The sequence below is a fragment of the Hyaena hyaena genome, unplaced genomic scaffold, assembly GCF_003009895.1.
Source record: "Hyaena hyaena isolate Hyena2069 unplaced genomic scaffold, ASM300989v1 scaffold_754, whole genome shotgun sequence".
NCBI lineage: Eukaryota > Metazoa > Chordata > Mammalia > Carnivora > Hyaenidae > Hyaena > Hyaena hyaena.
The window spans coordinates 132384-145163 of record NW_024081381.1 but is presented as its reverse complement, the minus strand read 5'-3'; the positions used below and the strand labels follow the sequence as shown (position 1 = coordinate 145163).

General features: G+C 39.0%; 1 protein-coding gene across 1 annotated transcript; it reads left to right on the top strand.

The window, feature by feature from the left end:
• The first annotated feature begins 750 nt into the window (after positions 1-750).
• On the top strand, positions 751-11783 carry ZNF630 (zinc finger protein 630). The gene is given in 6 exon segments (XM_039218295.1): positions 751-764; positions 4636-4681; positions 8999-9125; positions 9385-9480; positions 9674-11220; positions 11222-11783. Coding segments are annotated over 6 exon segments (2010 nt in total). The 3' UTR covers positions 11402-11783.
• Positions 11784-12780: the final 997 nt, after the last annotated feature.

The window sequence follows — 12780 nt, the reverse complement described above, 5'->3', positions numbered from 1 at the left end:
GCGCGACGCCACGCCTTTGCTCAGGCAGTGCCTCTGCAGATGGCCGGGAACGCCCATTCAGCCGCCCCGGAACAGTCGCTACACATCCGAGCCTCACACTGCTTTCGAAGCACCAATTCTGAATACCCTGCCTCGGAAATATCACGGGGACTTCCCGGACTCCAAAACGCATATCTCTTCTGGCTGGAATGGGAGCCTCAAGAAGCAGTGTGAGGCCCTGGCCATTTTCCTGGCCGGCGACGTTGTTCCTGGCGCAGACCGAATGACGCCATTTTTGTTACTGGTAGAGCTCGGCTTGGAGGCTGTTTCTGGGCGTGCGAAAGATAAGCTAAAGCGTCAACCAGACCCACCAAGGAGGGCTGGAGGGGAAAAGGAATTTCGGGGGATGTTGAGCCCATTTGTGCAAGCAGGGAGCCAAGCTCGTCTTGAGAAGGAGCTTTGGGGTCCTGAGAGCAGAGCCAGGGTGAGGGGCCCCTTTGAGTGATGCGGGTCTGTGTGGTCATTGTGGAAGGATGGATGAGAGGGTCCTTTGGACTGAATGATGTGGAAAACAGTGATAGGGAGGGGAGTGGGTAAGACCGTGTGGGATATTCGATGAGGAGTTTAAGGAAGTGAGTGATAGGGGGGTTTGTGCAGTGAGCAAAGGTGTTTGTAGGGTGAATGGTAGGGTTTTGAGGGAGGAAGTTAAAGGGGTTTGTGGGGTGAGTGAATGGGGCCTGGGTGAGTGATGGAGAATCTGTTGGGTGAATGATGGGTGATCTGAGGTGAGCAATGGGGTGGTCTTTAGGGTGAATGATGAGGGTCCGTGGAGACAGGAATTCGAAGGTGTAGGGTCAGTATTGAGATTCTGTGGGGTCCATGAAGGGTGACTCTTTGAGATCAATCCTACATCCACGAATAAACAAAAATCCCTGCCCTTGTGGTGTCTACATTCCAATGGAGGAGACAGACATTGAGCCTTTAATTGGTATTTCCCCGATGACTGCTTTTTCATATATGTATCGATACCTTAGATCCTCTTTTGTGAGGCACCTGTTCAGATCTTTTGCTCCTTTTACTATTGAATGTCTGCCTTTTCCTTATTGATTTGTGGGACTTGTTTTTATATATTCTGATACTACTCCTTTATCAATGATATGTGTTTTGCAATTTTTTCCTTGATTCTTGGCTTCTCTCTTTCTTGTTGTGGCTTTGAATATTAAGGTTTTAAGTTAGCGTTGAGCTATAAAGCACAATGTAAATTTAGAGTTTTGTTATTCTCAAATTAAGAACCAGAGAATGTCCTCTGTAATTTAGAGGGAGAATTAACTTTCAGGGCACTCAGAAGAAGAGTTGCATCTCTGAAAACTTTGGTGCCATGACAACTAGGGAGGAGTTCTCTGCTTTTTGTTTTCCCACCACTTCACCCTCTAGTCACTGGCTGTATCATAATGGATAAGTCACTTAACCTCTTTAGGCCTCAGTTTCTTTACTGTGAAATGAGGACAATAGCAGGGTCTATCCTTTGAGGCTTGGGGTGATAATTAAGTGAGTGAATACCTGATTATTATCTATTCACTATGGTTTTGTAGCGCTGATCTTATATATATTTCATGGATCTTCCATGAATTCAAGGTCAGTTCTACTCATGTGATATCCAAGAAAATCCAATAAAATAAATTAGATACCAATGAATAAGATTTTGTCGGGTAGGTTTGAGCTTTCCACAAACCATTGTGATATCTTGGGGGACAGATGTTTGTTGTAATTAAACAGCTGGGAGTGTGATCTTGTGGTCTGCCTCTTCTTCATTTTGCAGGTGTCTTTCCATGCTATTAACTTTATTTCCATAATACTACTAAGTTTATTTCTATGGAAATTTTCAAGCATTCAGCAAAATGGAGGGAATTATATAATACACCCCATTATGCCCATCACCCGGTCTCATCAGTCATCAACTCATGGCCACTGTTGTCTCTCCTAGACCAGGGGATGGAAAACTCTAGGCAGTGGGCCAGATCTGGCCTGCTGCTGTTTTTAGACAGCCATGAACCATGAATGTTTTTCACATTTTTTTAATGTTTGGAAAAAATTGGAGGAAGACTATTTTGTGACATATGAAAATGATATAAAATGCAAATTATAGTGCCCATAAATGAGGTCTTATTGGAACACAGCCAATAAACAGACTTGGCTTATGTATTGTCTGTAGCTGCTTTCAAGCACTGAATAGTTGCAATAGAGACCATCGGCTTCACAAGTCTGAAATATTTACTGTCTGTCTCTTTACAAAGAAAGTTTGCCAACCCCTAATCTAGACCGCCCATTTATTTCTCCTTTCCAGATTTTTTATTATTGATAACATAAAATGGACAAATATTAATTATAGCTCAATTAATCTTTATATATGTAGTTGTTATTATTTTGAAACAAAGCCCAGATATATCATTTCATACAAAAGATAGGGACTTCAAAGTCATTACTGTTATTCAGGATAAAATAATTAACAATAATAACCTCAGATCATCGTTGGTTAAATTTCTTAATATCATCAAATATCTAGTCAGGGCTCAAAATTTAATGATTATCTCAAAGTTTTTTTGTCTTTTCAAATTAAGGTCTAGACCAAGTCCATACTTTATATTTGGTTGCTGTATCTCGTGAACCTCTTAATTGTCTCTAGCATTACTTTAAAAAAATTTTTTTAAATGTTTTATTTATTTCTGAGAGAGATAGAGACAGCATGAGCAGAGGAGGGTCAGAGAGAGAGGGAGACACAGAATCTGAAACAGGCTCCAGGCTCTGAGCTTGCCATCAGCACAGAGCCCGATGCGGGGCTCGAACCCACGAACCGTGAGATCATGACCTGAGCCGAAGTCAGACGCTTAACCGGCTGAACCACCCAGGCGCCCCTCTAGTGTTACTTTAAATGGTCACTTGCCCTTCCATCTCTTGGAGTTTCCATAACTTATTTTCTCAGTCCTCAGTGATTAGGCATTTTGATTATTTTCAAAATTATGGTGTTAAAGACAAAGCTGTGATGAAATTTCCTTTGGTTAAGTCTCTGCACGCACCCATGATTATTATCTTAGGGCAAAGTTGTAGAAATGGCATTGCTGGTCAGATGACAAAGACAGTTATCAATGAATTAACACGTAATGCATTTTATATTCAACCATTGAAGAGTGACTAACACAGCTTGGTCCCTGAAGACTCTTCTGTACCCACCCCCCACTCCTAAGTGCTTTCCAAAGAGAAACAAAATGATTGAGTACCAGGTAGGTTGTTTGTTTCCCACTTGGTCTTCCCACAATAAACTGAGAAAGGACAATATATTGAAAATAAGAATTAGGGATATTTAGACAGAATAGAAGATCAGAAGCAGGTGAAGTTGCTGTGAAGCTATTTGGCCTCATTTTATATAAATGGAGCTCAACATTTTCAAGCTTCCTGGCAGCCACAGTGAAAATGACAAACAGGAGGCTTTAGATCATATGCATTCTCCGTCAAGAGAAACCGGTTCATCAGTCCATCTGCTCAGCAAGCCAAGAGTTCTGGGACTTTAGCTTAAGAAATGTTATTGTTGAGTTTTCCTAAAGGCCAGTGGTTTTCAGCACAGTGTGGTATCATCAGTAGTTGTTTCAAGAAGGCTATTTTAAGTTAAAATTTTCTGGCAGAGGCTTGGAGCCTGGTTTTCCATGGCTCCTTCGCTGTCATCTCATAGTCTGTGGGATCATGCCCCAACTCAAGGCCCGTTCCTTCTCTGCTCTTCTATATTATACCTTTTTATCCCTTCTTTGCAAGGGTGATCTATATACATGGTGCAAAGAATGTAAATAATATTGCAGAGTAAAATTTAGGAAGAAAGGGAAATATCTCTGAAATCTGACTTTTGCCTTCTTCCCTGCATGGGGATGATCTTGCCACCCGTTATACATATAATCCCTATGTGTGTAGATGTATATATATCAATGTGTGAGTGATTTTATTGTTTTCATGCATTTTTACCATACAAACTATATCTTCTGTAACTTTAAAAAAGTGTAGTGAGAAAACATTTCCAATAGATACAATTTTTATATATTTTATCGTGGAAAATTTCAGTTTCAAACATGCACACGAGTTGATTTTTGTTAACCACCCAGCTGCAAATATTACCAACCAGTGGCCAATCTCATTTTATCTATGGTTAATCTCCAACCATTCCTGTCATCATCATCATCATCATCATCATCATCATCAAGCCAGTCCTTTATCAATATTTTGTTGAGGATTTTTACTACTATGTTCATGAGACCATATTATTTTTTTGTATTGTTCTTTTCATGTTTTGGCTTCACAGTAGTGTTGGCTTTATTTAACAAGTTGGGAAGTATTCTTTGAAAGAGTTTGGGTAAAATTAGTATTATTTCCTTCTTTTTAATTTTTTAAGTTTTTTATTTTGAGAGAGAGAGACAGAGAGAGAGAGAGAGAGAGCAAGTGGGGGAGGGGCAGAGAGAGAAACCCAAGCAGACTCCACGCCAACAGTCCTGAGCCCTAGATGGGGCTCAAACCCACTAACCATGAGATTATGACCTGAGCCAAAAACCAACAGTCAGAGGCCTGACCAACTGAGCCACCCAGGTGCCCTAGTATTATTTCCTTCTTAACTATTAGGAAGAATTCTCCAGTGAAGTCATCAGGGTGTGGAATTCTATTTGTGGTAAGGTTTTTAATTATGAATTTGATTTATTTAAAAGATACAGTACCATTCAGATTTTCTATTTGTTTATATGTTGGGTTTGTTAAGTTGTGATTTTCAAGTAATTTGTCCAGTTTGTCTAAGTTAGAGATCAGCAAACGTTTTCCATAGAGGGCCAGATAGAACTATTTAAGGTTTTGTAGGCCATATGGTTTCTCTTGCAACTACTCAGTTCTGTTTTCATAGGTTGAAAGCAGCTGTAGACACTATGTACACCAATGAGCATGGCTGCAATCCAATACAATTTTATTTATGGACACTGAAAGTTGAATTTCATACAATTTTCACATGCCACAAAATATTCTCCTTCACTTTGTTTCTTGAACCGTTAAAAGTGTAAAAACTGTCCTGTGCTTGTGGGCCAGGCTTGGCGTGCGTGCCATACTCTGATGTCCTGCGATCTGCGTTGTCAAATTTCTTGCCATAAAATTGTTCATAGTATCTTTTTTTAATGTTTATTTATTTATTTTGAGAGAGGGAGAGAGCACGTGTGCAAGCATGAGAAGGGGAGGGGCAGAGAGAGAGGGAGAAAGAATCCGAAGCTGGCTCAGAGCCCGTTGGGGGGGGGGAGGACTTGATACCATGAGCCCTGAGATCATGACCTGAGCTGAAATCAAGAGTCTGACTGAGCCACCCAGGCATTTTGTTCATAGTATCTTTTTATTGTTCTTTTAATGTTTGTAGGATACCAGCCCCTTGCTGATGGGCTTTTTCATTGTTTCTGTTTTTTCTTTGATGTCTAATGGAAATAAGAAAAAGAATAGGGGTGCCTGGGTGACTCAGTCCATTAAGGGTCCTACTTCGGCTCAGGTTGTGATCTCACAGTTGTGACTTTGAGCCCCACATCGGGCTCTGTGCTGACAGCTAGAAGCCTGGAGCCTGCTTCCAATTCTGTGTCTCCCTCTCTCTCTGCCCCTCCTCCACTTGCACTCTGTGTGTGTGTGTCTCTCTCTCTCAAAAATAAACATTAAGTTAAAAAAAAAAGAATTAGAATAATCACAGCTACCATTTATTGAATGCCTGCTGTGTGCCTGGCACCATAATAATAAATTATAATGGAATTATTTTGTCTTAGATACTACTATTATCCCCATTCTTCAGAAGAAGTTGAGGCATGGATAGTACATAGTCTGGCCAGTACTCTAAAGTAGTGAAGTCACAAATAAGGGAGGAACCTTATCAAAACATCTTTGTATGTTTCTCAAATATTTATGTAGGCCAAATTCTTGGACATGACAGTGCTAGGTCAGAGAGCAAGCATGTTCAAAATTTATTTTTTTTAATTTTTTAATGTTTTATTTATTTCTGAGAGAGAGAGACAGTGTGAGCAAGAGAGGGTCAGAGAGAGAGGGAGGCACAGAATTGGAAACAGGCTCCAGGCTCTGAGCTGGCTGTCAGCACAGAGCCCGACGCGGGGCTCGAACCCACAAACCATGAGATCATGACCTGAGCTGAAGTCGGACGCTTAACCGACTGAGCCACCCAGGCGCCTCATGCATGTTCAAAATTTAAAGGGAATTTCTCAAATTGTATTTTGATATTATGTAATCCGCTTCTACATGCGGCTGCAAATTACTTATAAAAAGGCCCATTTCCCAATATTTTTCTTACTACCAGATAGCATCAGTGTTTTTCATTCTTACTATTTTTATGGTTTAGCATTGTATCTTATTTTCATTTGTTTTTCATTAATCATTAAATGAAATTTGGCATGGGGCGCCTGGATGGCTTAGTCGGTTAAGCGTCCGACTTTCGCTTAGGTCATGATCTAGCGGTTCGTGGGTTCGAGCCCCGCATCGGGCTCTGTGCTGACTGCCAGCTCAGAGCCTGGAGCCTGTTTCAGTCTGTGACTCCCTCTCTCTCTGACCCTCCCCTGCTCACGCTCTCTCTCTCTCTCTCCTAGAAATAAATAAAACATTTTTTAAAAAAATAAATAAATGAGATTTGGCATTTTTTTTCACATATTTATTTGCCATGTAAAATTTCTCTGTAAAACTCCCTTTCTGTCTTTGTCTTTTGCTTATTGATTTCTAAGAGCTTTTTGTATGAGTGATATGAATTTTGAAGTACACTTTAAAAGTTTTTTGTTTTTTTTTTTTTTTTTTTTGGCCATATGTCGTTTTCTCACTCAGCCTTGTTGGCTGTCTTATATCACTAGAATATGAGATACTTGAAGAAAGATATTTTTTCCAGGTTTGTTTTTTGCTGTATCCCCAGTTCCTAGAATGATGCCTGGTATTCAGTGGGATCTCAATAACTGCTTGCTGAATAGATAGATGTTTTTTTCGCTTAACAATATATCTTAGATATTTTTGCATATCAATCCTTGTTGCTTTTTATGGTTGTATATGGAATTCTCTTATGGAGATTGAAGCATAAATCATCCAATCCCCCATAAGATTGTCTGCATTATTTTGCTATTATTAACAGTACTGTAGTGAAGTAACATCACATACGTTCTTTTGCTCACATACATATGTTGAATAATTTCTAGACATAGAATTGTTTGTCAGATGATGTACACATTTAACATTTTGATGGATATTGTTAAATTGATTGCCCTAAAAATATATTGTACCAGTGTATACTCACAATTTGAGTGTGCTCCTTTACTTATATCTTCACCATGGTAGTGACTTATCAAACTTTAAACTTTGATACTATGTAAGAAAAACACGATATTTTGTTTCAGTTTGCATTTCTCTTCATGTCAATGAAGTTGAACATCATTTTACATGTTTAGAAGCCATTTGCATTTTATTTTCTCTGAATTGATGGTAATATCCTTTGATTAGTTTTTAAAAGGTTAAGTTGTTGGTCTTTTTCATTTTGCTTTGTAGGAGCTCTATAAATTGAGCAAATTGGTTCTTTGTCCATCTTATGTGTTGTGCATATATCTACTCCCCAGATAGTTGTTTGTCCTTTGAATTTGTATATTTTGCTATGAAATACATAAAGTAATAAAATTTATCAGTGTTTTTCTTTGTGACATCTGGGTCTGGTAGTATGCCTACTTAGAAGAATTTTCTCCACTTTAAAATTATTTTTAGGGACGCCTGGGTGGCTCAGTCAGTTGAGCATCCGACTTCAGCTCAGGTCATGATCTCACGGTTCGTGGGTTTGGGCCCTGCATCAGGCTCTGTGCTGACAGCCAGGTCTGACCCTGGAGTCTGTTTTGGATTCTGTATCTCCCTCTCTCTCTGACCCTCCCCTGCTCATGCTGTCTCTCTCTCTCTCAGAAATAAATTTAAAAAAACATTAAAATTATTTAAAAAATCTCTCATCTTTATCTTATGTCTTCTCTTTTTCTTTGTTTACATTTTTGTTATATCTCAAATTTACTTTTGTTTATAGTGCAAAATAAGGAGTCTAGCTTTACATTTTTCTGATAACTACCTAGTTTTGAATAATCTGTCTTTTCTGCATTTATTCATTTATTTTCAAATTTTGTGTCTTCATTGATTTGTCTTTTTAAATTTTTTTTAAATTTAAATTTTAGTTAACATCTAGTGCAATATTAGTTTCAGGAGTAGAATTCAGTGGTTCATCACTTACACACAATACCCAGTGCTCATTACAAGTGCCTTCCTTAATACCTATCCCCAATCTAGCTCTTCTCCTACCCACTTTCCTCCATCAACTCTCAGGTTGCTCTCTATTGTTAAGAGTCTTTTGTGGTTTGTTTCCCTCTGTCCCCATTTTTTTCCTTTCCCATATGTTCATTTGTTTTTGTTTCCTAAATTCCACATATGAGTGAAATCATATGGTATTTGTCTTTCTCTGACTGACTTATTTTGCTTAGCATAACACATTGTAGCTGCATCCACATTGTTGCAAATGGCAAGATTTCATTTTTTTAAATGTTTATTTCTTTATTCTGAAAGAGAGAGAGAGAGAGAGAGCAGGGGAAGGCCTGAGAGAGAGGGAGAGGGAAAATCCCAACCAGGCTCCATGCTGTCAGTGCAGAGCCCAAAGCAAGGCTCAGTCTCATGAACCGTGAGATCATGACCTGAGCCGAAATCAAGAGTCAGATGCTTAACCAACTGAGTCACCCAGATGCCCCAAGATTTCATTTTATTTGATGGCTGAGTAATATTCCATTGCACATCTAGTTTTAGCCTATTTATTCTGTTCCACTAACTATTCTTGCTAAAGGCAGAATTTACAAAGTTTTTATTATTTAGTATGCTACACAAAATGATAAGTAGGTATCGTACAGGTGTTGCTGCGGCAAAAATGACCAGAATGAGCAGATTGTACAGTAATGTGCTGTTATAGGAACTAGTGACATATGAAGATGTGGCTGTGGACTTCACCCAGGAAGAGTGGCAGCACCTGGACCCTGCTCAGAAGATCCTACACAGAGATGTGATGCTGGAGATCTACAGCCATCTGATCTCTGTGGGTAAGGGCAAATTCTCTGTGTAACAATGAATCAAATCCTCCTCATTCTTCAAACTGTCAAGACCATGATCTTTATGACTTTCCATTAATAGGGTCTTTTCTTTTATAGTTTGTTTTTTTATGTTTATATTTTTGTTACATCTGGAATTTATTTGTGTGAGTTAAGATTCATCTGTCCTGGGAGGCCCCTAAGACTGCTTCTTCTCTTTATGAATTTCTGAACTGCCAAGGCCAAGACCATTATAATTTTCCCTTAACAGGGTGCTCAGATATAAATCCAGGTATAATCTTCAAGTTGGAACATGAAGAGGACCCGCGGATCATGAAGAGTGAGTTGTCAAGGTGGATCCACTCAGGTAAGTGAGAATTGGGTAGATGGCTGAGAGGGCATTTTCTTCTTCTCTGACATCAATGACCTCTTTTATTCTTTAAAATTCACCAGGTCTTCTTTATAACATCCATCCTACATGAGCACCTTCTTAACACTTCTGTTCATTGCTGTTTTCTTTTTGGTTTCTATTTGATTTTACCTTTTTCTTCTACTTTCAGACAGGGAGAAAAGCCTTGACTCTTCCCAGCAGATCATTTCTGAAGAACTTTCATTTCAAAAGGAGATATTGGAAAAAGCCCCAAAGGATAATTCTTTGTACTACCTTTTAAAAGTCTGGCATATTGATGGTCAGACAGAAGGATATCAAGGAAATCAAGACAGAGTTTTGAAGCAAGTCGCAGTCATTAACCATGAAGCATTGACCAAGGAGAAAGGCCCCAAATGTAACACACTTGGAAACAGTTTTGGTGGGTGCATAGACCTTGATCCTTCACTTAAAAAACTCCATAATTTTGATTTATGTGAACAGAACTTGGAATCTAATTTAGACTCATTGATATGCAATAGGAGCTATGCAAGAAAGAACCCCATTGAGAGATTTGGATGCTGGAGCCCACCTAGCTTTAGTGATTCCTGTTCTGTACCTGAAAAAATTTACACTGGCATGAAACCTCGTGGATATAGTCAATGTGAAAAAGTTCTCAATCATAAACAAGTTCATATTCAGTATAAGAAAGGTCAAGCTGGTAAGAAACCCAATGTTTGTGGTGAGTGTGGGAAAGGCTTTATTAAAAAGTCACAGCTTATTATACATCAAAGAATTCATACTGGAGAAAAGCCATATGTATGTGGAGATTGTGGAAAAGCCTTCAGTGAGAAATCACACCTTATTGTGCATCAGAGGATTCATACTGGGGAGAAACCCTATGAATGTACTAAGTGTGGGAGAGCCTTCTCCCAGAAGTCACCCTTCATTGTTCATCAAAGAGTCCACACTGGAGAGAAACCCTATGAATGTTCTGAGTGTCAAAAAGCCTTCTCTCAGAAGTCACATCTCATTATACATCAGCGAGTTCACACTAGAGAGAAGCCCTTTGAATGTAGTGAATGTGGGAAAGCTTTCTGTGAGAAGCCTCACCTTTTTATACACCAGATAACTCACACTGGGGAGAGACCCTATGAATGTACTGAATGTGGGAAGACCTTCCCTCGGAAAACACAACTCATCATCCATCAGAGAACACACACTGGAGAGAAACCCTATAAGTGTAGTGAATGTGGAAAAACCTTTTGCCAGCAGTCTCACCTCATAGGGCATCAACGAATTCATACAGGAGAGAAACCTTATATATGTACTGACTGTGGAAAAGCCTTTTCCCAAAAGTCACACCTTACTGGACATCAAAGGCTTCACACTGGAGAGAAACCTTATATATGTACAGAATGCGGAAAAGCCTTCTCTCAGAAATCACCTCTTATTATACACCAGAGAATTCATACAGGGGAGAAACCCTATGAGTGTAGTGACTGTGGCAAAACCTTCTCCCAGAAATCACCCCTCATTATTCATCAGAGAATTCATACAGGGGAGAAACCCTATGAGTGTACTGAGTGTGGAAGGGCATTTTCCCTGAAGTCACATCTCATTATACATCAGAAAGCTCATGCTGGAGAGAAACCATATGAATGTAATGAATCTGGAAAGGCCTTCTGTGAGAAGCCTCCACTAGCTGTATATCAAAGAACTCATACTAGGGAGAAAACCCACTGAATCTGATGAATGTGGTATGGCCTTTTCCCCGAATTCAGAGATGAACACATATCAGAGAACACACACAGCGGAGAAACCCTCCAACTGCGGTGACTGTGGGAAAATGTTCTGCCAGCATATACACCTCGCTGGACATCAGAACCCACAGAGGAGAGAAACCTCATATATGTACTGATTGTGGGACGGTCTTCCCAGAAGTCAGATCTCACTGTGGATGAAAAAACTCCAGGGAACAGAAATCTTATGGATATGTTGGACATGAAAAAATGTGGCACCTCCTTTACTGTAGAATAGACTCATACAATCCTACATATTTCTGATTACCCCTCCACAGAATGACCTGGTCAAGCTCTTAGAATATTTTCAACACTGTAAATATGTAATGCATTCACTCACCTTCAAAGTATCCCATCATCCACTCGCAGAATATATGCATCTGGAATAATTGGCATTATTTTGGTGTTATTTGGTCCTTGATGGTTTTGTAGCATTTTCTGCTGAATTTATTTGGGTACGATTCATAATTTGAAGGCAGCCTCATTGTCATCTTTCTCTATTTCTTTCATCATATTTTCTCTCCTTAGATTATATATCTATTTATGTTGATATATCTATCAATGTATATATATAGCAACATGAATCCTTGTAATTTTCGTAAGAATCATCCATTTTCTCAAGGACCTATATTTGTGAAATTTTTTAAAAAGAGGAAAATATACTTATGAAATTTTGAGCAAAGTGATCTCCTATGATTCATTTAATTTTTTCTACATATATAGTTACTTCTCCACTATCATTTCTCATAATGTGTATTTGTGATTTCTTTTTCCCTAATTAAATAAACTAATACGAATTTTCTCTCTCTCTCTCCTCTCAACTTTTATTTTTTTCATTTCTTAATGTTTACTTATTTTTTTGAGAGAGAAATACACAGAGTGCAAGTGGGGGGGGGGAGAGAGAGAGAGAGAGAGAGAGAGAGAGAATCCGAAGAAGGCTTCAGGCTCCAAGCTGTCAGCACAGAGCCCAACGTGGGGCTTGAACTCATGAACTGTGAGATCATGACTTGAGCTGAAGTCAGATGCTTAACTGACTGAGCCACCCAGGTACCCCTCAACTTTTATTTATTTTTTCTTCTTCCAAAGTTTTATTTAAGTTCTAGGTAGTTAACATGTAGTGTAATATTGGTTTCAAGAGTGGAATTTAGTGATTCATCACTTCCATATAACACCCAGTGTTCATCATAACAAGTGTCCTTCTTAATACTCATCACCCATTTATCCCACCCCCTTCCCACCTCCCTCCATCAACCTTCAGTTTGTTCTCTATCATTAAGAGTCTCTTATAGTTTGCTTCCCTCTCTCCTTTTTCCCCCTTCCCATATGTTCAATTGTTTTGTTTCCTAAATCTCACATATGACTGAAATCATATGATATTTGTCTTTCACTGATTGACTTATTTCACTTAGCGTATACACTCTAACTCCGTCCATGTTGTTGCAAATGGCAAGATTTCATTGTTTTTGATGGCTGAGTAATATTTCATTGTATAAATATA